Below are 24,961 nucleotides of genomic sequence, written 5' to 3' on the forward strand. Positions count from 1 at the left end.
TTATATAATACAGACGTTACTTCATAAAGATGATTACGTCCTACATTTGGTCATGCATATTAACCAATGACTTAAATTCTACAAAGTCGCTGGTTTTCCTGGCTAGCTCACGCAACCCATTCCTTGCTCTAATAGCACTAGGGAAGAAGGAGTATTTGTACAATTAGTCCTAGCCTATGGGATGATGAATGTACCTTAATCTTTGTGTCTTTCTGAGTATTTTATTAAATTTTGTATTTGAAGATTATGGTTCAGTGTTTTATGTATAATTGCTACTTTACTTTTGCGTCTTCTGTCCTGAAGGCTTTCTAAATTTAGAGATTTAACTAACGGTGTTACTCTAGTCAAATGTGAATATTCATTTATTATGAATCTCACTGCTCTATTTTGTGTCTGTTCCAGTTTCTTATGTTTTCTTGAGTTGAGGGGGTCCCAAACAGAGGATGCATTGCATGCATATTCTTTTATTGGCCTAACCAAGGTTAAATAACATTTTAGTTTTATATTCTTATTTGATTTATTTTTTAATAGTATGAGTAGACAATAAACCCAGCAGCTTATTAAAAAAAAAACTTTTTAAAGTTTAGAATAGTTTAGATCTATATCTATAATTTTGTACGAATTTTTATTCTATTTCTCATATATGCATGTTATCGATAGAAAAAATATTCCATAAGAGTAATAAGACTGACTTTTCAGTCTGAACACTTTTTGTTATAACTGATTAACATAATTTCTTGTCATAGCGTCTTCATGGACATGTAATGATGTATTATATTGTTCTATTAGTTCTAACCTTGGTTGGCTGCCTAATGAGTAAAATATAATCTCTCTAAATCCAAACCCCTGCTGCCTTGAGGCTATACTGAGGAAAACAGAACTGATAAACACTAAGAAGGAAAAGGGAGGCAATTAAAAAAATGAAACAAAAAGTTGATTGTTATAGTTTATTTGTGAGAGATATAGAGTCAACATAGTGAGAACTTAAAATGAAATGAGATGAAATCAGGAATTAGATTCATTGATGTCCTCATAGATTTTAACTATTACTTATTTTCTTAAGTAGTCTATTATGAAATTATTATTAAAATGTACAGTTTTAAAATTTCCCAAAACACACAATGGTAAAAATTTCCTTTCAGAAAAGAATTTCCATTGTTATAAAATGAATTATAAACAAGATTACACAAAGATAGTTTGTGTGAAAATACACACTAAGAAATGGCCCCCGAAGTGGTCCACTCAGGCAGGTTTCAATAGATTTAGCATGAATATCAACAACCAAAACCCTTTCTCTGTCAATACAGAATGAATAGACCTTATGTATCGAAAGTTGAAATACTATTGTATTGTTAGGTAGACTGACAGTATGAAACCACAGGATACTTTTTTATATTATTATTTTATTGTTAGGCTTAATATTCATGTATATTCAATAAACTGAATGTCATGAAGCTATGGTTCAATGTGAACTTGGCCTAACTGATGTTATTCAATGACAGTTTTGTAAAAGGCCAATCTATCAGTCAAGGCCTTAAGGAAGAAATGTTTCCCTTTGATTAAGTGTCTATATGGATGCATTACATTGCACTTCATTTGTATAAGATGAAACACAGCTTATTAATTGTTGTTTATGTTCAACTTATATACATACTAAGTACACTATTTCTCTTTTAAAACAAAAGTAAACACAAAATTTTTAAATTTTAGTAGCTTGTATACTAGAAAACACTTTATTTAGTAATAAAAATATTTTTATCACATTAAATAAATATTTTTAAAAAAAAACTGTTTGCAAAAAAGTTTTAAAAATACCGGTATATAGAAAATTTTTTTGCATAAATATAAATCTTTTCAGAGTATATAGTGTATGATAAGCCATAGATCCAAAGTAAGAAAATGGTGGGTGAAATGTTCCTGAATGTCTAATTATTTATTAAACTAATAATGAAAGAGGCCTAGAAGTTGGAAAACCCAGTGACTTATGTATGTTCAAGATAAAGATTGTCTAAACCTCTAGACAAATTTAAATTATTTTTTTTTTATACTTTGAAAAATAATAATGGTCAAACTAGAGTTTTTCCTATATTGGCAAATAGCTAATAATTCTTTTCCCAAAGTTATACTGGTAAATCAACTGCCAAATATCTAGGAAAATTGATAGAGTCAGTTCAGTGTCTAGGTTCCACCAATGTTTTTTTTTGATTGCTTAAAGTCGTGATAGACTTAGCAATGCTGCTTTGACAATATTACCACATAGAGTTACTATATAGATTAAAAAGACAATGACTCTATAAACACTTATTCTGCCTCTTCACAGAGTTACCAATCTTGATCCACTACATCAGCACTTGGATCTGAACTATTCTGAACATAATAAAAACTATTACAACTAAACTAATTTCAAAGAGGAAAACTTTTTCTTTTCAATGAAGGATCTTTTATTAATATATATAATACTTATATATATATATATATTTCACTATTGTTTTACATAAAGCAGTATTACATGCATTTTTAAATTTTAAATTGAATACATACTAACTTGACAGGCTATTAACCAAAACATTAGAAAAAAAAAGAATAAAAACAAGGTTTCATTATATTTTTTTTTAAAGTAATAAAATGTAATACAAATAATCTTATACTTCATTCTAATTAGGGCATACTGAATAATATTTAGCAAAAATATGGTCATGGGTACTAAATGTAATACCATAAAATATCAAGATACTATAAATTGAGTATCAGTAAATTGATAGGAACATAGTCATTGTGTTGCATATTCATTAGATGAGGTATCCATGTGTTGTGAATCCAGTGGTTGCTGTGATGAAATATCAACATTACTATCCTGTAGAAGAACTCCAAATTCAATGCCCTCTTTAAGTTCCATGCCATCAACGATTTGACCATCTTCATCTTGGTGAGTCTCTGCATGCCCAAGAGCTTCGGTTAGATTGGCAAATGATGCTTGACACACGCCACACTTAAAACTAGTCACCTCATCCTCAGCCATGGGCTCACCTTTCATATCACAAACATTTTCTTCAAGTCTATCCAAGGACACATCAACATTCTCTTCTATACAACTAGGTTCGACTTTAAGAGGTTGTTGAAACTCAATTTCCGTCTCTGTTCCTTCTGCAGCAGTTAGCAGACTTGATATAACATGGCTCTCTAAATGTTTGACCATAATATGTCTGTGCTGTGTTTGCATGCCACAGGCACCACATACAAATACAGATTGCTCTCTGTGGGACATAGTGTGGATTTGTAAAGATGTTACAGTGGTAAAGAATTCAAAGCATTCCCCACAGTAACACAGACCCACTTTATTTGCACTTAATTCTTCCTGAGTGTGTGAATCAATGTGTTTCAGCAATTGATTTCTCACTCTAAATGTTTCACCACATGTTCCACACCCAAGTGGTTTTGGAGCCCTATGGAAGGTGCTCATATGGGTCTCTACTGCTTTCCGAGATGTGAACTCTTCACAGCAGACACCACACATGTAGCCAGCATCACCTAGCACATGGACTTCCTCTATGTGAGCTCGGAGGGATCTAGTCTTTTTGACGTCAAATTGCATTCCACAAAAATGACAAGCTAATTGAGACACTAGACCTGCTCTTTCATTGGCTGTCACCATGGCAATTTCTGCAGCAGTCAAATCTTCTAAATCTTCAAGTGTTGCCATTATGATAATCAGTTCTGCCAAAAATAAAAATATGATAAATACTGAATTACAAATTTATACCACCAGAAAGCATTTTTTTATGATTAAAAAAAACAATAAACTTTAACCATTCTTAGAGACTTATGATGTCAAATTTGTACAAATCAAATAAATGATCATTTGAATAAATCATCCCTTTGATATGCATTTTCAACATTAAAATAGTGTTCGCTAGTGTCATTGATAATGATAATGTCATTGATAGTAACAAACGAATATTATGAAACACCCCATATTTACACAAAGGATATGACATGTGTGTTTTTAGGCCTATTTAGAAGCATTTGAGATAGGTCATGTTTAGCTGATACTTGATTTTTCTTTAAAAATCTCTTTAACCCAGGACCTACCCTACTTCTGTCCTAGACTAAAAAAAATGGCATGGTCATATCAGTGCTCTTTGAACCCATGTAAAATTCTTGTTTTTCAGAGTAAAGGAAACCAAAGTGTCTGAACTATAAAGAAATGGATCATGATAAAAAAAAATACACTAGTTTCATCATAGCTTTCAAAATAAAGGCTCTTTTAACAAATATTGTGGGGTGTTCGATAATATCACAAAATAGGGGTGTTCAATTTTCAGAAGACAAAAATTACTCAAAGTTAGTTTTAGATCTAATCTTTATCTAGACATTCTAAATTCTACTAATTCTAGATCTAGTACTTTACAAATAATACAAATTCAAATCGAAATGCTAATACTTAATACACTAATTTGTGACTAATAAGCTAAACTTTCAAACCCACATTTCAGTGTGACACTAAGACAACTAGATCTAAGTTGACTGAGTCACACTGTCACTGTGTCAAACTATGTCATATGTCACAATATTCAATATGATTGAATATGTGACATGTCACTATCGGTAAGTCCACGCTATTTTTTTTTGGGTCTTAATTAATAATTTTTATTTTATGAAGTTTCTCTTTTCTAAGGCTTTTAGATTTTAGTTTGGATCTATATTCTAACTTCTACAATTAGATTGTAACGATCTAGATAATAGACTACTATTATAATGATAATAATAATAATATAATCTAGACCCTAGGGTGTTGTACTTGGATTTAGTAAAAATAAATAAAGAATTCTTACGAGAAGGAGTTTAAAAACACTTATTAATGACTTGACACTTATTGTTTCGCATTTTATTTATTTTTGAGATACAATATTATATTATTATTATTTGACAATAATTTAAAAAAATTGACGATGCTTTAAAAATATATATTTTAGATCTACTCATCTAGGTCAATCTCTATACTTTCTAAATCTAGTCTAGACTACTAAGTAAATGTCGATTTAGATATCTAATAGTAATAATGGTAGATAATAATATATATAGACAAGAGCCACTGTTGTCCAAAGCTAAAGCTAGAAAAACTTGCTAACTGCTCTTTGTTTACTTTAAACCGGATATGACCTTAAAATAGACCTTATGTTAGGCAGGTGCTACGGCACAGCTGCCACTTCGTAACTAAACAAAAGAATAACATATCTCATTCCTATACAAGGAAGCCTTACTCCCTTTACGAACATATGAGCTACGCTTTGTCTTTGTCGCATTGCTGTGTGTATTTAAATCAGTGTGCCGTTAAATTTCATGGACGACACATGCGCGTAGTGTTTCTCATTAAAGGTTATTAACCAGAATCTCTATTTTAGTATTTACTAGTCTAGTGAGTCTAGTCTACCGTCTAGTCTAGTTATAAGAAAAAAGTTACTAAAGTTAGTAATTAGTAGATGTAGTTCTTAGGTCTTCTACTTTATTTTAATATTTACTTATACTTATAGGTCTAGCTTTTGATTAAAAATGTATTATTTTATTTAGAATCTATATAATAAATAAGCATTTTTTTAAAATAATATAATCTAGGGTTAGATCTAGATATCATATAAAATAATTAAATCATATTTCTCTGTGCTTAATTATAGATCTAATTATACTAAGACAAGTATATAGACTAGTATAGTGCGTGACAGACCTATTATTCTAGTTCTAAATTTAAATCTAGATCTACCTAGTATTAAGTAACCTATTCAAGGCTTTTGATAAGGATGTTAAGTTAGATAAAAATAACTTCTATAGCACTATAAGAAACATTCCTGTTAACATAAGTCAAGTGAAAGAAGGAAGTTAGACTAAAATAAAGATTTAAGATCTATGTCCTAGAATTTGAGTGATCAGTGCAGGTCTAGATCTAGATCTGTACTGTTATGACATGTTGAGAAGGATAGCACATTCTAAATAAATTTTTATCTTCAGGGCCAGTAGATCTTATTTTAATAAATTGAAACAGACTCAAGATTTGTAGATCTTACTTTGAGAGTCTAGAGACTCTTATATCAAGAACTATTAGTATTGAAAATAATGATGAACTCTGGTTTAACATTGACTGGTGGCATTGTGGACAATGTTAGATTTGAATCAACTGACCATGGGAAATCAGTTCTTGCAGGCTTACAACATCTGCGAGAAATGCAACAGCTTTTTGATGTTATACTTGTTGCAGAAAGCCGAGAATTCCCAGCACATAGAGTTGTTTTGGCTTCATGCAGTGATTATTTTAGGTAAGAGTTATATTTTATCAATCTCATAAAGTAATTGATTTATTTTTTAATAATAAGATAAATTTACAAAAGTCTGTTTCTTAAATTTAATAGATCAAAATTTATGTCATGATATATTATATAAATAAACTCCTACTTTATAGTCAGAAACGAGCTCAATCTCATTTCCAATTAGATCCTGAAGATGGCTTTCTACTCTGATCTTTGCTTTTGATAAGCAGTTTACACTTAAGGCTTAGTAATATGATTTATAAAACATGTAACACAAATAAAATTGAAGCAATGTACAAAAATAAAATAAAGCTGTCTTTACTTCATCTGCCCCATAGATCACAATGTCGGAAAGGAAAACTTTACTTTTTTTTGTATACCTTTTTTAAGTAACATCTGTATTATATAAGATAAGATAACATATAATTACATTTATAGATGCATATCGTTGTTAATGTAGTCTTGTGTGTTAATTTAACTTAAACTCTGCTTAGTCATTATTTTTCCTGGCTGATTAAGCACTTTTGTGTATTTGTTTTAGCATTAATATGGAATAAGAAACATGTCTTTATATTTATTATGGAAACCTTTTATGGGTAAAATCAATAGATGGATACAGCAAATTTTATACAAAATTAGACTTTAATAAAAATCTTTTAAATAAAATGCATGTGTCCTGAATGTCACAGGTCATCCAAGAAATTGTATCTGCTTTGAACTCTGCCAAGACTTTAATTAATCCAATTGATAAAAAAAAAGAATGTTATAACAATTTTTTGGGGTCAGAAGTCACTATAAAAATATAAACATTTACCTGTTTCCATTCTACTGGCAGGTTCCATTTTATTTTTTTACATCTTTACCGTGTATATGCAACGTGATATCTTATTTTCACCCATATCTAAGTGACTTCATTCTATATCCAGTAGACTGGGAAAATGCTCTCTCATGTATATTTTTTGTCCATTCTTATAAATGCAAAAGAAATGTTAAGGTTAATTTTTTTTTCAAGAGGTTTGTCACTTATTTGATATTTTAGGTTTTTAAGATAAGATAATTCTCTTTCTTTTAATGCATGCATCTTTTCTTTAATGTAAAAAAAAAAGTTTTGATCTTAAAATTAAGAAAGTCAATTTTGTGAAAAATTTTTTTTACCAATGCAGAGTTGCCTTGAAAATAAAAACTAAACCTCTTGGTTATGCATGATATTTTCTCAGACAAATGAGATTTTAGGTCTCTAATGTTTGCATATGTGATTAGTATAACATAGTTTTAAATTGTTGCTAGTTGAAGAAGTAGGCCTTAAAGCTGTCAAATAAGTAAAGAGAAATAGTTGCAATACAAATATTTGTGAGTGAAGACATTTCAAACATCTATCTTGGTGTTACACTGTCATGCTAATGTGAGTGAAGACTTTTCAAGCATCTATCTTGGTTTTGCACTAACATGATAGCATGCAAATGTACACAAATAGTATAAAGTTGCAATAATTGTTCAGAAAAGAATTGGACAAGTTTTTTTTTTTAAGTTAAAGATAATAGCAATGCTAGACTTTCTCGAAATGAAAAAATACTTTGCTAGAAATTTAAATATTATTTGATTTTTTTAAAAAATGCAATACGTTAACTTTGAAATTTTTAGAAATTACGCTGGACTTTTCATTTGTTTCAGGGCAATGTTTACTGATGGTCTAAGAGAATGTAAAGAATCTAGAGTTTGTCTCAATGGGCTCACAGCTTCAAGCATTGCACATTTAATAGATTTTGCTTATAATTCTACCATAAACTTAGATTCTGGTAAGTTCCAAAGTCATCAAATGATTTTTTTTAGAAATATTACTACTAATGTTGGAAGGTGGACACTTCTGATGTTAGTGATGGTAATTTGGAGATGTCATAAAGTGTTGGCAATGCTTGACTCCCCCTGCTTTCTTATTTGTGCTAGAAAACTCCCAGAAATAACTTGATGCTATGGTACAAGGCAATCTCAGTTGTTTTAGATTTAAGATACTTTAAAAAAGTGAGCAATAATCAGGAACTAGGTCAGAAGCACTGTTTTTTTTTAATATATAAACACTTTAACAAAATGGATAAAAATCAGTATTAACTTGAATTTGATTCTAAGCACTTTCAAAGCAGCTACAAGATATTTACCTGCATCCATCAAAGAAAATCTCAAGCACAAAATTAATATACTACAAATCCAAAGTTATTTCATGCATAGTAACTGCCAAGTGTTTATACAGTATCTGCATTTATTATTATGAATTCTTTTAACCAATTTGAGGCAAAGGACAGTTGACTCTTGCATCTAAAATTCCTACCTCACTAAATTAATATATTAACACTTTGCTAACACTTAATTCATTTAAAACTTGGTTCTAATCATTCCTATGTAAATACATACATACACAATTTGTATTAGTTTCTTAATGTCCAAGAAGTGCTTTAACTTCATATGCTCAATTAGCCCTTCTTTCTTCTTTTTAAACTTTTGGGTTGTTGCCACTTGCCACCATAATTCAATTCTAGCTTTCAGTCATTTTGCATTCTCTCTAGATTACTTACTACTAACTTAAAAAATTCTTTTATCATTTAAGCGCTTCTAATGGTTTTTTTTTTTTCATCAGATAATGTACTTGATGTTTTGTCCGGAGCTACACATGTTCAGATACTTCCAGTCATCAACGCTTGTGAGAACTACTTGAAAAATCACCTGACTCTAGAGAATTGTGTCAACACTGCAAGAGTAGCAGAACTTTTTTCTCTAAGGCATCTTCAGCAGCACGTTCTCAACTTTATCTGTAGAAACTGGGCCACATTCTCTATGTGTTGTGAATTTCACCATATCACTCCCCAGTTTCTCGTGTCCGTCTTGTCGTCAGGCTATCCAGTCAACTGTAAAGAAATTGATGTATTCATGTCTGTTCTGAGCTGGTTTTCCTACTTCCCAGCTGAAAGACTTAGTCAGGTGGAGAATGTTTTGCAATGTGTAATATTTGAAAATATTTCATCAAGTGAGTTAGAAAATATTCTTAACACCAAGGAGTGGATTGAATTGTCCGACAGCTGTCCCAATTTGCTGGAATCATTACCGTCTCTTGGTAGATTACTTAACGGGGTGACACCAGCAACAGCGTTTGATGACACCATCATAAATGTGACCAATTACAACCCTCTAGTCAATTCAAACATTTCAGTGACCAGAATAGAATTGAAAGAAACCAACTTCAAACCTTTTAAAAAACACAAACTTCCAGGACTGATCAATAGCCGAGGTTTTCACTCCAACATAATTGTCGCTGGTGGATTTCGTAAAGAGTCTGGAATGACAAACAATGTCATGTATTTGGACTATTGCACAATGTCCTTTCGGCACCTCACCAAAATTCCCCATCTTGACCAGATCAATTTTGGCATGTGTGTATTTCAAAACCAGCTGTATATTGTTGGAGGGTGTTTTAATGATCATATGCAAGAAATTGCACACCCATTTGGTTTTCGGTACTCACCTACAATGGATGAATGGATAAGCATTGCTCCAATGCATCAGGAGAGGTGTCGATTTCTTCTATGTTCAACTGAAGATCAAATCTATGCCATAGGTGGAGATCCATTTGCCTCTGATGCCACTTTGGAAGATGTGGCACCTTGCGAGGTGTACAGCCCTAAAACTAACAAGTGGAAATATATCACATCTCTTCCTGGAAATAGGTCGCAGCTGGCTGGAACCAGCTTTGGGAAGACTGTGCTTATTTCTGGTGGCATTCAAGAAATTGAGGAAAAGGTTTTCAATGACTTTTATCTGTACAACCCTCGAACAGATATATGGGAAAGAAAGGCCGACCTGTTGACCCCAAGAGCAGATCATTCTATGTTTGTTTGGGAGGAAAAAGTGTATGTCATAGGTGGCTGGCATCTTGATGCTTTAACCAATCGAAGAGTGATGGCCACAAGCATAGACTGCTATGACTTTTGTACTGATTCGTGGGAAGTGGTTGGCTCATTAAATACTGTACGTACTTATGGTACCTATACGCTAGACCAAGATTGTATTTATGCCATAGGAGGATGGTGTGATGGAGATCATGCCCAAAAATGTAGGACTATAGATACTTTTGATCTTCGCTTTCAAAAGTGGGCTCAAGGGCCAGAACAAAACATTGCATTATGGGAACATGGTTCCTGTTCGTTGTATTTACCGAAATTTGTGCCTACTACATAAATTCATGTTAATTTATTTCTTTTTGTGTCCCTATTTTATTTGAACCTTTAATATTTCAATGCCTTGATACATTGGTAAAAATGAATCTCGTATTTAAAATTTTTACATTTAAATTTTGTAACAAATAATGAGCTTTTGATATTTTTTATATTTATATTGTAGCCTAAACTTGTTTTATTTTTTTAATAGAGGGTAACAAAGAATTCCTTTTGATTTAAAAGCAAGGGTTAATTTTCCTTCTGAATGTGTGATTTCTGCTTTCGGTTATTGTTACAATGATTCTGAGTTCAAACCCTATTCATAAGCATCTTCCCTACCCACCATTTCATCCCCCCCCCCTTCCAACAGAAAAAATTGCATTTCAGCTATAATATATCCTTTTTTTTTAAAAGAACAACTAAAAGTTAAAATAGCAAACCTTAAAATGTATTAATTCATCACTTTATCCCATTAGGATTATATTTTAAGGATTTTGGATGTGAAGAAATTAACACACGTTACCCTTCTTTTTGTCTTTAAAATAGAGTCTGCATTAACTAGTCATTACCAGCAGTTCAGAATGTAGCTGTTCTATAGTCCACCATACATTCATATTAACTCTGGGTCTACATGTAGTGTTCGTCATCATTTAGTGATGCTAACACTAGAAGAAGAATATTGTGTGCCATCTATTTAATTTGCTTAATTTATACTTCCATAACATTTGAAACTTGTGCGGTTTTATTTTTTGTAGCATTGCAATGACAACACACATCTGACTAGAACTTGCAGACTTTTCTCTACAACACAATGTAGTAGATGGACTGTGTTCTCATTCCAAACCAGGTTTAACACTGGCATTGTTTGGTCTGGTAAACATTGGTGAACACAAGTTTCCTTTTGCATTTAAAATTGTAAATGTGTTAAACACTTTTTATTTATTGTGTAACATGCACTTAGCTGCATTTGTTCTTCATCTCTGTTTATGTGACTTATGGTGCTTATCATTCATTACATTTGAATTCCATCCATTGTCTATTTATTTCATCACTCATTTACCCATGAGTCTCAGTCATCCAAGTCAACTTACATTTTTTAATCCGATCCAATTTTTTTTTAGCTGTAGAAATTATTTATTTGTAAAACAAGTTGCTAAAGTCACTTGCAGTCAACAAATATTGATTTGATAAGATATAAGAAATTTGTTATAATGTTTTTACCATTCAACAAGATTTGACTCAACCATTTATATTTTAAATTCCCAAGATTAAAAATATCTAGAACCTAAATTTGACATGTCTATGGTACTATATTTAGCACAAACATTCCAAATACACTTGACAGTGTTTTTATAAGATAAGATCAGTTAAAAAAAAAAAAGAATATTTATAGAAGCATTATAATTATATTGATTAATGCATCAGACTATTTTATTTGCTTGTTTTTTTGTTTGTGTTTTAACATGACAAAATATGAAGATCTCTGCTTTTTACTTATTGAAGTTTAGATTTATGGTTTAAAATATAAATGTATATTTGAAAGACGCAATGTGTGTGTGAGAGAGAAGAATTTCTTTATTTAGTTTTTACATTTCTTATGATGACCAGAAAAAAATATCAACAACATTGTGTAAGAAAAGTGACCAGATGAAACATCAACAATAGGTTCAATGAAAAGCAAACAAAATTTTATAGTTTGAATAAATATATTAGACAATGATTTGTTTTGTTGTTTCTATTTGTGGATTTGTTTTATAATATTAGTTTTTTATCTAATTCAGTGGTTTTATCTTATAGACTACAGGTGTTACCTCAAAAAAAGAAAATTTATCTCTGCTCATTTCATGTGTCAATCTAGTCACGCATGTTAATCAGTGACTTTAACTCTTCTAAGTCGTTGTTTTTTCTAGCTGATTCAGGCAACCAATTTCATTCTCTAATGGCACTGGGGAAGAAGGAGCACTTGTACAAATCTGACCTAGCATATGGAATAAGAAATGTGCCTGACGTCTGACTGGTTGGCTTGTTGTCTCTTTTTTTTTATATTGGAAATATTTTCAGGGTCCACGTGTAGACTTGAAAAGCGAAACGGAAATTTTGGCCCTGCTGGGCTACCATATGTTCAGGCTAGTACTTCTGCAAAAGATAACAAAAGCGTATTCCGAGTTTTATTTCCCCCCCCCCCATCTCTGTTCTTATGGGAGCTTATGCAAAGTGAGTCCTACATTATGATAGAGTTTAACCCTCGTTTTAGAGAAGGCCTAAAGGAGATCCGCACCTATTAGTTTGACATTCTTTGATATACGTTTTGTTAGAGATACTTGAGGTCGGACCTATTTGCTAGATATATTGAGTACAGAGTTATGTTAAAGAAACTCTAGGTACCTGCCTGCTTGCTATTTGGTTTAAAATGTTAAAGATTATGTTCGGAATTTCGGGATATATTCGTTACTTGGTTAAATCTGTGTAGGGAAACTTTTTTTTTTAATGTGTAAAGTAGGCCTAATCTTCGTTGAGCTCACAAGGAGAGAGCAGTTGGGGAGAAACATGGCAGACGTCATGACAATTGGCCACATCCCGACACAGCTGGATATCTTGCTAATTTACTTTAATACAAACTGTTGCCGGCACCAGTTTCCCCCTATCACATTTCGGGTTATGGCTTAAAAAAAAAATTATTGACGTCTTTGTGTGGTAGGGGCGCTATGTTCACCACGTGTTGCACAGCGCCCTCTTTGTTTCACCTTTACCCTGTGGTACAGACGCACGTCGCGTCCCTCCTCCTGAAACATCTGCCGCTCTTCATAACTTTCTATAATCTTACGCTCGTACGGTGACAAAGAAGGCGTGGGGCACACCGCGCTATTAGGTGCTTGGGAGGGGGGGGGGGGGGCGGAGATTGGCAAAAAAAAAAGGGGGGGGGGGGCGAATTGGAAAGGGGAGCAATAAGAACATTGATAACCAGCAAATACTTATTAGGTCATACAGGTGGCAAGAAGTTTAAAATTTAAAGTAAGAAAAAAAAAGTTATATTAAAAAAAAAAAAGACCAATCAAATTTAAATGTTATTCAATTATCTTTTGGGATAACCTAACGTGTTATTAGGCCATAAAACACAAGGCGCCTACACGTGTAGATGTTTAGGTTAACATTTGGATCATTTAGAACTCTTGTAGGCCTAATGGAAGCAATTGTTTGTAACACAACTTTGATGGGGGGGGGGGTCTATCTTATTTGTATAAGAGGAATATCCGTTGTTTTGTTACTAATGAGATAAGATAATTTTTATTGATCCAATCTAATGGAAATTCAGTTTGACTACAATTGACAAGCTCATCGAAACTACCGCACAAAAACAATATTGATTAAAAATTCCAACAACATTCACACACGAAACACATACACACTCACAACCAGCGCTTCATGAATTTGACTTCTATGTACTTCTCGATGACGACAGCTGATCTTGTAACACTCTGACCGACAGTGGGATAAAGGAGTTTTTAAATCTTTCAGTTTTAGTCCTAATGGAAAGGAGACGACCACTTCGTTCAGATCTTATGTAACAGTGGTTTAATGGGTGCATGTTGTCTTTAAGAATCGTGAGTGATTTGGAAAGGCATCCTTCTTGGAAGAGCTCTTCAAGAGATGGTAGCTAATGAATAATAATGAAACGCATAAGAGAAGAAAAAAAAATAGAAGACAGAAAGAAAGAGAACGAGCAATAGGAGTGAAGGAGACAAGGGCTGTGCCATACGATGTGTAGTTTATTTAATATTAAAGTTGAAGGAGACAAGGGCTGTGCCATACGATGTGTAGTCTATTTAATATTAAAGTTGAAGGAGACAAGGGCTGTGCCATACGATGTGTAGTCTATTTAATATTAAAGTTGAAGGAGACTAGGGCTGTGCCATACGATGTGTAGTCTATTTAATATTAAAGTTGAAGGAGACTAGGGCTGTGCCATACGATGTGTAGGCCTATTTAATATTAAGGTTGACTGTTATTGGTTGTGCATCTTTTGAGAGAATTGGGTTGAGGAAGATAACTTTGATATTCACTTTTACTACAGTATACAAATAGGCCTAAACATAACATAATTATAGATTTGTATACATTTGCCTTTATGGATAATGCAGTGAACTATCGAAGCAAACATATTAGGCTATAGTTACAAACCTATCATTCTGTCGCATTAACCGTGACAGTCAATATATACAGGCCTAACAGCAAGTAGGCCTACGCACATGTCTTTATTTCCTGAAAGTTCTCTCATTAAATTATATACGTTCATAATATCTCTCTCTCTATATATATTTATATATTATGATTAATGCTCTACTGGCTGATTCAGGCAACCCGCTTCACGCTCTGCACCAGAACGAGTAAGTTCTGTCTCTATTTCTGAGCTATTCGAAGTTGTGTGTTTGTAAGTAAGTGGTTTATAAGCTGAGATACTTTACTAAAAGCTCAGATACTGGACAAGCACTTTAAAAGTTTATCCCCAATTTCAGCCCATTCAATTCTTATTTTGAAGTTTAAAAAAATGCCGCACAGCCTAATTTCGCATAAATATTTGTATCTAGGTCATGATTACCAAATAGTTAATAAATATATTCAACTTGCTGTAAGGCTTGACATATTCCATAGAGCTCATGCCGACAGCAGACGATCCGTCGAGTTTTCGCCCTTTTGCTTACGTTTATTTGCGTAAAGTATCAACCACTCAAATCAAACCAATGAATTCCCCAAGGGGTTGGGAGGGGGGGGAGGGCCTGCTGTTCTTTTCTGATGAAAACGTTTTTCTTTACGCTAGAGTGGCACGCGATGCTCATTCATGCATGCAAATTTTATTCTCAATTCAGCCCCACCCCAAAAACCATCTCTGCCCCCCCCCCCACATGTGTATGTGTAGAACATGGATATGAGCGTACCGCGGGAAATAAAACTGAATTGAATGGGAAGGACGCAGGGAAGAGGGGAAACGGAAACTGGGCAACGGGGCGGTAGGGGGGCGTCCTGACGCTACGCTAACTTGCTGCGTGTCTATCAGGAGCCTGTTTCCGTTTCAGAGTCAACAGATGTTCTTTTCATGGCTGCTATACATTTAGAAAGGAAGTCACTCACTGAAGGCCTGCAGACCTAGTGTGGAGAGCTGGACTTAATAGGGCAGTTAATTAAAAACGACTGTCCAGCGAGAAGGAAGTAACAACGGCGTTACGATGGGGAGGGTTTGAAAAAAAAAAAAAAGGCAATAAGATGTAGGCCCTATCTCAGATAAAAGTAAAAGGGGAAAAAAAAAAGAACTTGGAAAAGATTTGATGAAAAAGAGAGTACGATAAAAGAGAGAGAAAGATAATAGATATACAGGGCCTATAGGCCTTCTAAGGAGAGAGAACATGTATGCCTATCTATCTATCCATACACATATTTATAGACACACTTGACATTGAAATGTAAGATCTTTAGGGTTACATTCTTATAAATTACACATGTTCCTTAAAAAAGAAGATAATTACGCCCAACGCATATCGAAGTTATATAGTCATGCATGCATGCAAACCAGTGACTTGGCAGAATTTAAGTCGTTGGTTAACATGCATGACTAGATGTATGACGCGTAGGACGTAAACATCCTCTTTTCTGAAGTAACGTCTGTATTATATAAGAAAAGATGTTAATTAGAGTCTTGAACCCTGTTTAAGTCATTGGTTTTCCTGGCTGATTCAGGCAACCCATTTCATGCTTTAGCATGTATGAATTAGTCCTAGCATAAGGTAAAAAGAAATGTGCCTTTGTGTCTGAGTATTTTATTACGTTGTGCTATTGTACTTGTAAGTTATGGTTCTGTGATTTATGTATTATTGCTATGTTGCTTTCTTTTTAGCGGCCCCGGAAAGGGGAAAAGACGCTATTAGTTTTGTGCGAAATGTCTGTCCGTCTGTCCCGTTTAGATCTCGTAAACTAGAAAAGATATTGAAAATCCGACATTACAATATTTTAGTCCATTCAAAGTTCTGATGCAACGGCTACTTTTTTTTTTCTGAAAGCGAAAAAATCTAATTTTTAAAATCAGTTATGCAAGCATTTTTTTAAAGAGAAAAAGCTAATTAGTATTAGACCTACATTAAAACGAATAGTAATCTTGTAAACGTCATTTTCGTGTACAGTTTTTATTTTGAGGAAATAATTTCTTTTTTTTTTTTTTGGTTGTGCAATCGAAAAAGAGATTGATCCTTTTCAAAACAATTACATCTATTATAAGACTTCAGTTAGGCCAGTAGAGGCGCGGTAGCTGATCGGTAAAGCGCTTGGCTTCCGAACCGGGGGCCCCGGGTTAGAATCCTGGGATTTTCAACTTCGGAATCCTTAGGCGCCTCCGAGTCCACCCAGCTCCAATGGGTACCTGATATTAGTTGGGGGAAAGTAAAGGCGTTTGGTCGTTGTGCTGGCTACATGACACCCTCGTTAACCGTAGGCCACAAAAACAGATGAGCTTTACATCATCTGCCCTATAGACCAAAAGGTCTGAATGGGGAACTAGTTAGGCCAGGTTCACATCTTTACATTCACTTGCACCTATCCTTTGATCTGCTGTACCGTTGGGGCACTACACAAGATCTGTCAACCTTCTTTCTCTATTCTTATCTCTAATTTGTCTTTGATATAATTTCATTCGGATGTTCTTTCTGAAAATATTGAAGCCTGCCTGGGTGGATCACTTTGGGGGCCGATTTTGAGTTTGTGTTTCCACACAAACTGTCTTAGTAATCTTGTTAGTCTTCTGTCCTGCAGTGTCTCAAAATTCAAGCACTTTACCACAACCCAACTGGAAATGGACAAATTGAAAGATTTCCGCTGATGAAACAAAACACTAACAGCTAAGACTTAAAAAACAAAAAAGAATGAATGAAAACAATGTTTAGGTATCTGATTTAATGCCAGGGTCCAACAAAAAAAATGTTGTCTAGATAATGAAAATAAAAAACTGAAGTTGATATCAATATTTGAATTTGAGTACACAAATGAGGTTTCTGTTAAACAATAAATATATCTCACTATATAACAAATGCATGATTAAAACAAAAAGCAAAGGAACTACAATGGTGAGACTAATGGAGACTGTCAGGACTTTGACAGACTTAGTCTTAACATTCATCACAGTTACTTTGAGAAGTCAATCACTCTTCTTGTGTTTGACACAAAGCGATAACATTTGAACAAACTTAGCAGGGAATGAGTTTTGTTTTCACACAATCTCTATCTGGTCCGAGTTTTTATTAATCCAGAGAATGACCTTGGTAATAAGGTTTCACTGTATTTCATTTCCTGTGAGGTACAAAGAAAAAATGAAGAACACACACATTGATGCTAAACTAGCCAGGCATAATTTCCTTACAATTGATATGGTGTAGACCAGTGGTAGTCAAACTTTTTTAAGAGCGGGTAAAAAACTTAAAGGAAATAATTTTGTCGAATCATAATATTATTTTTTTAATTGGAGATTTTCACAATCAAATAAACAAAGTTAAGGACACTAAATTAAAAACAATAGAGCTAAAACTCTAGGAGCAATTGTTATTAAATGCATTGGTTATATATTTAGGCAGTTACAGTATTCACTTCTTATTGATATTGCAAAACAAGGGGGCAGGGCAGACTAACCAATGCCACAGGCCGGAGTTTGCTCATTACTGGTCAAGAAAAAAACTTAAAATTTACAATTAAAATATGGTCTAGACAATACTGTGAGGTTTTAAAGGTATTAAAATAGTCAGCAGATAACTTAATGCCAGATATTAAGTAATATTAATTGTAGCTGACTTGTTTAGTACAGTTTAAGTGTTTATTCAACATGACCACCACCACCACTCAAACATGAAGATTACAGTCCCGTGAGAGGTGTTACATTGTTTGTCAACTAATCCTAGTCTAGAAACACACACACAAATAAATATCTTAGCATATTGACATTATAAAAACATGCACCCCCCCTGAATGTAAGAGAACTCTTCATTTCAACATTCATGTCCCTTTAAATCTTTGTCTTCTTACAAACATGCCATTTCTTTTGTATGCAAAGAGAACACATAATTAAAAGATACTTCAATAACAAAATATGTAACCTGAGAGCAATATCAAACTGAAGTTTACTAGCCATCTTATAAAATATATACAACTATTTCTAAACATTTCTGAAAGACATGACTAGAGGATGAATAAAATAATGAACCAGTGAATTATAATGAAACAGTTGATTATAACGAAACAGTTGTTATTGAGAAATGTAATATCTTACTGTTGAACAAAGTTTATTGAAAAGACAAAAAATAAGAAAAAAAAAGTTTATTCACTGATATAAAAATGATATTAGGAAACATAAATGCTTACTGGGAACAATCTGATGTCTATTTTGTATATGAGCAAAGCAGATGCAGATCTAGACTACACACAGAAGTAGGAGTACATCAAAGATTTGCAAGTTTATGTTAGGCCCCCCTCGCCCTGCGTCCAATGTAGATAAGTCAAATGGAGGTAACATTCAAATAACGAAATTAAATAACAGGCGAAAAGCCAACAATATAAGTGAGTCGACGCTGATAGCCAACGTTGATTAAGAAGTTTAATAATAACAAAGAGAACCGCTGAATGTCCTCAAGCTAAATCTATATGCCTATAAAAACTGCCTCTCTCTATAGACGCCAAAAGTAATGTTTACATTTCGCTATTTTTCCTAAAAATCCTAGTTTTGTTTTTACTGGTCGCGTCATGACTCAAAACTTTCTCTTTCTATGAAACAAATAACTAATTCCTAATCGTGCCATAACATAAACCACAACATAAATGAATTCTATGTAATTTAACAATCTTTTTATTTCTCTAAGTGTACTTTAAAAAGGAGACATTAATAAAGAAGTTATTTAAAATAAAGATAATCAAATCAATAATTCTTAGTGTAGAAAAAATCAGATAAAGACACAAACACAACCTGTATATGTTTTTTTATATTCTGTGTTACAAGAAAACTACATCAAAATAATTCATTCATTACAATAATTGCTAAACACATACATCTAATAATATACGTAGTAATGGCAATGTCTTTTCCTCTTCTTAAGCAGATTCTTGCAGTAACTTGTAGCTGAGTAAACTGCCAGACTGAAGTATATGGGGGCCATGAATCTCTTTCTTGTCATACTTGCTTGGAGTTTGGTCAGTCTGTTCACTGTCTAGTTTACGCTTTCCATAGCCACCACCACCTGGTGTCTCAAGGTGGAACACATCCTAATAGAATAACAAAACTTGATTGCTATGTCATCTTTATAAATCTGAACATATAGAATAACAGAGAGTCCAAACCTGAACTGATTCTAGAAACATACTTTATTCAGTTTGCTATCAAAGAGGAGCAAACATTTAAGCATGGAAAAATGAATGCAGGTCTAAGAACATGTTACCCAAAGGAAAGTATTTGGGAAATTTTTTTTTTAAAATCTTGTTTTTATATAGTGCAGATGCGCTGTGGCTGAGCGATAAAGTGCTTGGCTTCCGAACCCTGGTGAAGACTGGGATTTTTAATTTCGGTATCTTTGGGCGCCTCTGAGTCATTCCAGCTCTAATGGGTACCTGACATAAGTTTGGGAAAAAGTAAAGGCGGTTGGTTGATGTGCTGGCCAAATGACACCCTCGTTAACCGTAGGCCATAGAGAATGATGACCTTTACATCATCTGCCCCATAGACCACAAGTTTGTTTTTTTTATATAGCGCAAACTTTCATGCTTGATTGCATGCTTAGAATGCTTTTTTACAATGTCTTTTGTGGACCAGTGGGGGACGGGCCTACCATTGATAGAGTTTTAAACAAGGCAAAAGACAGGGAGGAATGGAGAAAGACGGTCGACAAATCTTGCTTGGTGCCCCAACGGTCCAACAGACTAAGGGATAGGTAAAGGTAAGGTAAGGGGTGGGGTCATCTGGGCAAAGGTTTCCATGCTCATCAAACAAAACTCTGCTCTAGTTCAGATTTGAGCTCAAGCTCCCTTGATCGGTAGATAAGCACTTTTTATCTCTCAGCCACATATCTCACAATTTGCTGGATTCGAAGAAACAATTTGATAAGAACAGTTGAACTTTCAACACAAATGCAAATAGGTTTGACCTTTTTTTTTTTGAAGCAAAAATGTTTTTAGAATTTAATAAGCCCTTTCTTCTCTAGTATACTGTCTGTAAGGAAGATTGTCATTAAATACTTTGGTACCTAAGAAGAAACATTGATTAGGATGAAGAATATTGAAATCCCAGTCTAATAAAGCCTTTTTATGAGCTAAAACAGAAGATTTGTCTTTGGCATGCCATACTCTCCCAAACAGGATAAATGACCAATTACATGATATTGTCTCAAAGAATTAGATAGTAGACCCAGTGCAGTCCTAACAGAACAAAAAAACATGCTAGAATCAACAATTTGTAACACCAGAGATGTCACCTACACCTTAGGACAGAAGAATGTAGTAGTGATTGAGACTAGAATATTTTATAATTTAATTTAAAATGGCTCTATAAAGAATGTTAATTAAACAATGTTAAAATAAAGAAGTCATTGCCAGAAGTAGTAATGGATATATGAACTCCACTAGCAATAAAATACATCTACTGTCAAGCTCCTTATGAAATAACATAAAATTGAGCTACATATAAACACTAAATAAGAAATGAAGAGAAATGTACCCCAGGTTTAACTGTTATTGAGTTTTTCCCTCCCAGGTCAATCACTCTTCCATCAGCATGTACAAGTAAATTTTGTCCACGATGACCATTTTCACCACCTGTAGAAACATAAAATGGGAAGTTAGGAAAATTAAAAAAAAAAAAGCATAGACTGTACACACTTAGATAATCATCATCATCATCATCTTTCCTTTGTGTTCCTCATGGAACATAGGGCCTACCCACGGTCTTGCTAGTTTTTTAATGGCTTCCCAGCTCTTTCCTGTCCTCTCGGCTTCATCTAGTACACTGCAATGCCGCATTCTTTTTGGTCTTCCTCTATGTCTAGTACCCTGCGGGTTCCACTCTAAGGCCTGTGTAGCTCTGTTGTTATCGTTTCTATTGGTGTGACCAATCCATCTCCAGTTTCTCTCTAAGCTCTGCACCTCTATATTTCTCTGTCCATCTATCTCTCACAGTTTGGTGTTTTCTATTTTGTCATACCAGTGTATTTGTAAGATAGTTCTCAGACACTTAGGTAATAATTAGACTTTATCTTGGAGCCTCAACATCTCCCACAGTTTGGTGTTTTCTATTTTGTCATACCAGTGTATTTGTAAGATAGTTCTCAGACACTTAGGTAATAATTAGACTTTATCTTGGAGCCTCAAGAAATGGTTAGCTGGTCATGTTGCATGACCCCTGAGCTGTCATTACAGGGTTTCAGACATTGAATCCTGCCCGCAGGTTTGGTTAGCTGGTCATGTTGCATGACCTCTGAGCTGTCATTACGATGTTCCAGACATTGAATCCTGCCAGCAGGTTTGGTTAGCTGGTCATTTTGCATGACCTCTGAGCTGTCATTACGATGTTCCAGACATTGAATCCTGCCAGCAGGTTTGGTTAGCTGGTCATTTTGCATGACCTCTGAGCTGTCATTACGATGTTCCAGACATTGAATTCTGCCCACAGGTTTGGTTAGCTGTTCATTTTGCATGACCTATGAGCTGTCATTACGATGCTCCAGACATTGAATTCTGCCCACAGGTTTGGTTAGCTGTTCATTTTGCATGACCTCTGAGCTGTCATTACGATGTTCCAGACATTGAATCCTGCCAGCAGGTTTGGTTAACTGTTCATTTTGCATGACCTCTGAGCTGTCATTACGATGCTCCAGACATTGAATTCTGCCCACAGGTTTGGTTAGCTGTTCATTTTGCATGACCTCTGAGCTGTCATTACGATGTTCCAGACATTGAATTCTGCCCACAGGTTTGGTTAGCTGTTCATTTTGCATGACCTCTGAGCTGTCATTACGATGTTCCAGACATTGAATCCTGCCCGCATGAATGAAAGGAACATCCAAAACTTAATAAAACAAAAACAAGATTAAGGCATTCCCAACAAGACTATAAGGTTAAGTGTTCACCTTCAAGACCATAAGGGGAGAAAACCCTTCTTTCAGTAAGTAGTGACAATGTCACAGGTCTTCGGAAAAGCAGTTCCCTAATTACACCATCTCCACCATTGTAAAGTCCTCGTCCACCAGAGCCAGGATTTAGTTTGAAACATTGTACAATCACAGGATATCTAAATGGTAAATGAAAATGATATCAGGATTTAGTTTGACAAAATGTACAATCACAGGATATCTAAAAGATAAATTAAAATGATATAATTAATTATGAAAAAAAAAATAATACAAGGCTAACTAGAATTTCACTATAGACATACTTGTCCTATGTCCTCTAGTTTAAGGAACTATGGAAACATGAACTATAACTCTCACCTTTTTTCGAGAATTTCAGGGTCAGTGATTCTGGTGTTAGTCATGTGAGTATGAACTCCACTTCGACCATGCCAGGTTGGTCCCTGGAAAAATAGTCAAACAAAAAAAAAAATTAGCTTAGGTTTATGCTAATACCAATTTTTAGAAATAATTTCTTAGACACATTTTAATAAGAAATAATACTAAAATGAAGGTCTCACCGCTCCTGCTCCCCCAGCGACAGTCTCATAATAACCAATTCTCTCATCACCAAATGTGATATTGTTCATACAACCCTAAAAACAAGAACAACAGTTTAACATTCTGTCATAGGCAACCACAAGAATAATTAAGTTTTCTAAACCGAATGTAAAATACCAGTTATTGGCCATTTAGATTTATATTTCAAATGTATGCTGTATAGCTATAATTTTTTTTTCTCTTCAGTTCATATATTCACATCTGTATTTTAAACCAAAGTGTTTACCTATGTGGTGTTTGACCTATTTTAAACCAAAGTGTTTACCTTTGTGGTGTTTGACCTATTTTAAACCAAAGTGTTTACCTATGTGGTGTTTGACCTATTTTAAACCAAAGTGTTTACCTTTGTAGTGTTTGACCTATTTTAAGCCAAAGTGTTTACCTATGTGGTGTGTGACCTACTTTAAACCAAAGTGTTTACCTTTGTGGTGTTTGACCTATTTTAAACCAAAGTGTCTACCTATGTGGTGTGTGACCTACTTTAAACCAAAGTGTTTACCTTTGTGGTGTCTGACCTACTTTAAACCAAAGTGTCTACCTATGTGGTGTGTGACCTACTTTAAACCAAAGTGTTTACCTGTGTCATCTGTGACCTATTTCAAATTAAAGCAATTACCGGTATCTATGTTGTCTGTGACCTACTTTAAACCAAAGTGTTTACCTGTGTTGGTTATGACCTACTTTGAACCAAAGTGTTTACCTGAGATGCGGCACAAACTCCAAAAGCTTTGAGTACAACATCAACTATTCTTTGTGAGGTCAAGACATTCCCTCCTACAACAGCAGCTTCCTCTGAGGGATCTATCAGACTGCCTTTGGGCATTATTACTTTAATAGGTGCTAGGCAACCCTGTCAGATGAAACAAGTCTATTGACAGTTCTCTGTTCTAGTTTAGATACATCAAAAAGACTACAGCCTATGATCAACTTGCTTATTTTTTTTTTTTTGAACACATCTAAACATAAATTGTGAGTATAGAAATATGCATAAATGTATTAACTCTTGCATGAGATCAAAATTTAACCTGATTCAATGGTACATCATGTCCCACCATGCAACGCATGCAGTAGATAATGGCAGACAGAGTTATAGCCCTTGGCGCATTGGTATTGCCATAGACCTGGTGACCAGTGCCCGTGAAATCAAATAGTGCAGTGCCCTGTAGACACAACCACAAAAGCAAATGTAATGCTAATCTGATGACTACTCAATACATATTTTGCTAAAGCTATAAATCAAACAGTGCTGTGCTCTAGAGACAAAAATAAAAGTAATGCTTATTTGAAACTAACCTCGTTTTCATCTATATTGATATGTAAACAAATTCGGCTTCCATGGTCCATAAAATCTTCAGCATAAATCTCTGTCCTTCCAGTTGCTGCTTTTGTTTTTCTTCCGATTTCCTTCAACATTTCTTTGACTGCCACTTCTGCATTTTCCTAAAGTAAAGTTTTAGGTTAGTCAACATATTAGCTCAATCATAAGCAGATAAATAGCATCATTACTATTCCGAAGGATATAAGACATTGCAATAGCTGCTGACCAATATATTCAATTATAATACCTGTATATACTTCATGTAGGCTTGAACTACTTCTAGACCATACTCAGTGATGAGTTCTGTAATCAATTTGATTCCCTGAATACAGAAAGTATAAAAAATCCTATAAAAAAAAACAACAAAGCTTATCTAAAGGGGAAGAACTCCGTCCTTAAAACTAT

General features: G+C 34.1%; 3 protein-coding genes across 13 annotated transcripts in view; 1 reads left to right on the forward strand and 2 right to left on the reverse strand.

The window, feature by feature from the left end:
* Window positions 1-991: 991 nt before the first annotated feature.
* Window positions 992-5,153, reverse strand: LOC106059953 (zinc finger protein 133-like). 6 transcript variants are annotated; one of them, XM_013217668.2, is made up of 2 exons: window positions 4,799-4,822; window positions 992-3,714 (listed from the first exon to the last, which is right to left on the reverse strand). In XM_013217668.2, the coding sequence occupies exon 2, from the start codon at window positions 3,698-3,700 to the stop codon at window positions 2,771-2,773; it is 930 nt and encodes a 309-aa protein (XP_013073122.1). In that variant the 5' UTR covers window positions 3,701-3,714; window positions 4,799-4,822; the 3' UTR covers window positions 992-2,770. The 6 variants fall into 6 exon arrangements, with proteins under 6 accessions (XP_013073122.1, XP_055890734.1, XP_013073119.1 ...); XM_056034759.1 differs by lacking the exon at window positions 4,799-4,822 and adding an exon at window positions 5,130-5,153 and having other exon boundaries at window positions 993-3,714; XM_013217665.2 differs by lacking the exon at window positions 4,799-4,822 and adding an exon at window positions 4,833-5,123 and having other exon boundaries at window positions 993-3,714.
* A 10-nt stretch (window positions 5,154-5,163) lies between these two features.
* Window positions 5,164-12,223, forward strand: LOC106059949 (kelch-like protein 26). Of its 6 annotated transcripts, none has more exons than XM_056034754.1 (4): window positions 5,164-5,307; window positions 6,004-6,308; window positions 7,971-8,095; window positions 8,929-12,223. In XM_056034754.1, the coding sequence occupies exons 2-4, from the start codon at window positions 6,109-6,111 to the stop codon at window positions 10,521-10,523; spliced, it is 1,920 nt and encodes a 639-aa protein (XP_055890729.1). In that variant the 5' UTR covers window positions 5,164-5,307; window positions 6,004-6,108; the 3' UTR covers window positions 10,524-12,223. The 6 variants fall into 6 exon arrangements, with proteins under 6 accessions (XP_055890729.1, XP_055890724.1, XP_055890725.1 ...); XM_056034749.1 differs by having other exon boundaries at window positions 5,167-5,465; XM_056034750.1 differs by having other exon boundaries at window positions 5,167-5,416.
* Window positions 12,224-17,428: 5,205 nt separating this feature from the next.
* LOC106059948 (5-oxoprolinase-like) overlaps window positions 17,429-24,961 on the reverse strand; it is a 29,574-nt gene continuing 22,041 nt past the window's right edge. The window contains exons 25-33 of the mRNA XM_056034746.1: window positions 24,804-24,878; window positions 24,532-24,678; window positions 24,264-24,398; window positions 23,939-24,088; window positions 23,199-23,273; window positions 22,999-23,081; window positions 22,639-22,799; window positions 21,231-21,328; window positions 17,429-19,786 (exon numbers count right to left, since the gene is read on the reverse strand). Of these exons, the coding sequence (XP_055890721.1) occupies window positions 19,616-19,786; window positions 21,231-21,328; window positions 22,639-22,799; window positions 22,999-23,081; window positions 23,199-23,273; window positions 23,939-24,088; window positions 24,264-24,398; window positions 24,532-24,678; window positions 24,804-24,878 (1,095 nt within the window). The 3' untranslated portion in view covers window positions 17,429-19,615. The remainder of the gene's footprint in view (window positions 19,787-21,230; window positions 21,329-22,638; window positions 22,800-22,998; window positions 23,082-23,198; window positions 23,274-23,938; window positions 24,089-24,263; window positions 24,399-24,531; window positions 24,679-24,803; window positions 24,879-24,961) is intronic.

The sequence above is a fragment of the Biomphalaria glabrata genome, chromosome 7 (assembly GCF_947242115.1).
Source record: "Biomphalaria glabrata chromosome 7, xgBioGlab47.1, whole genome shotgun sequence".
NCBI classification, from domain to species: Eukaryota; Metazoa; Mollusca; class Gastropoda; family Planorbidae; genus Biomphalaria; species Biomphalaria glabrata.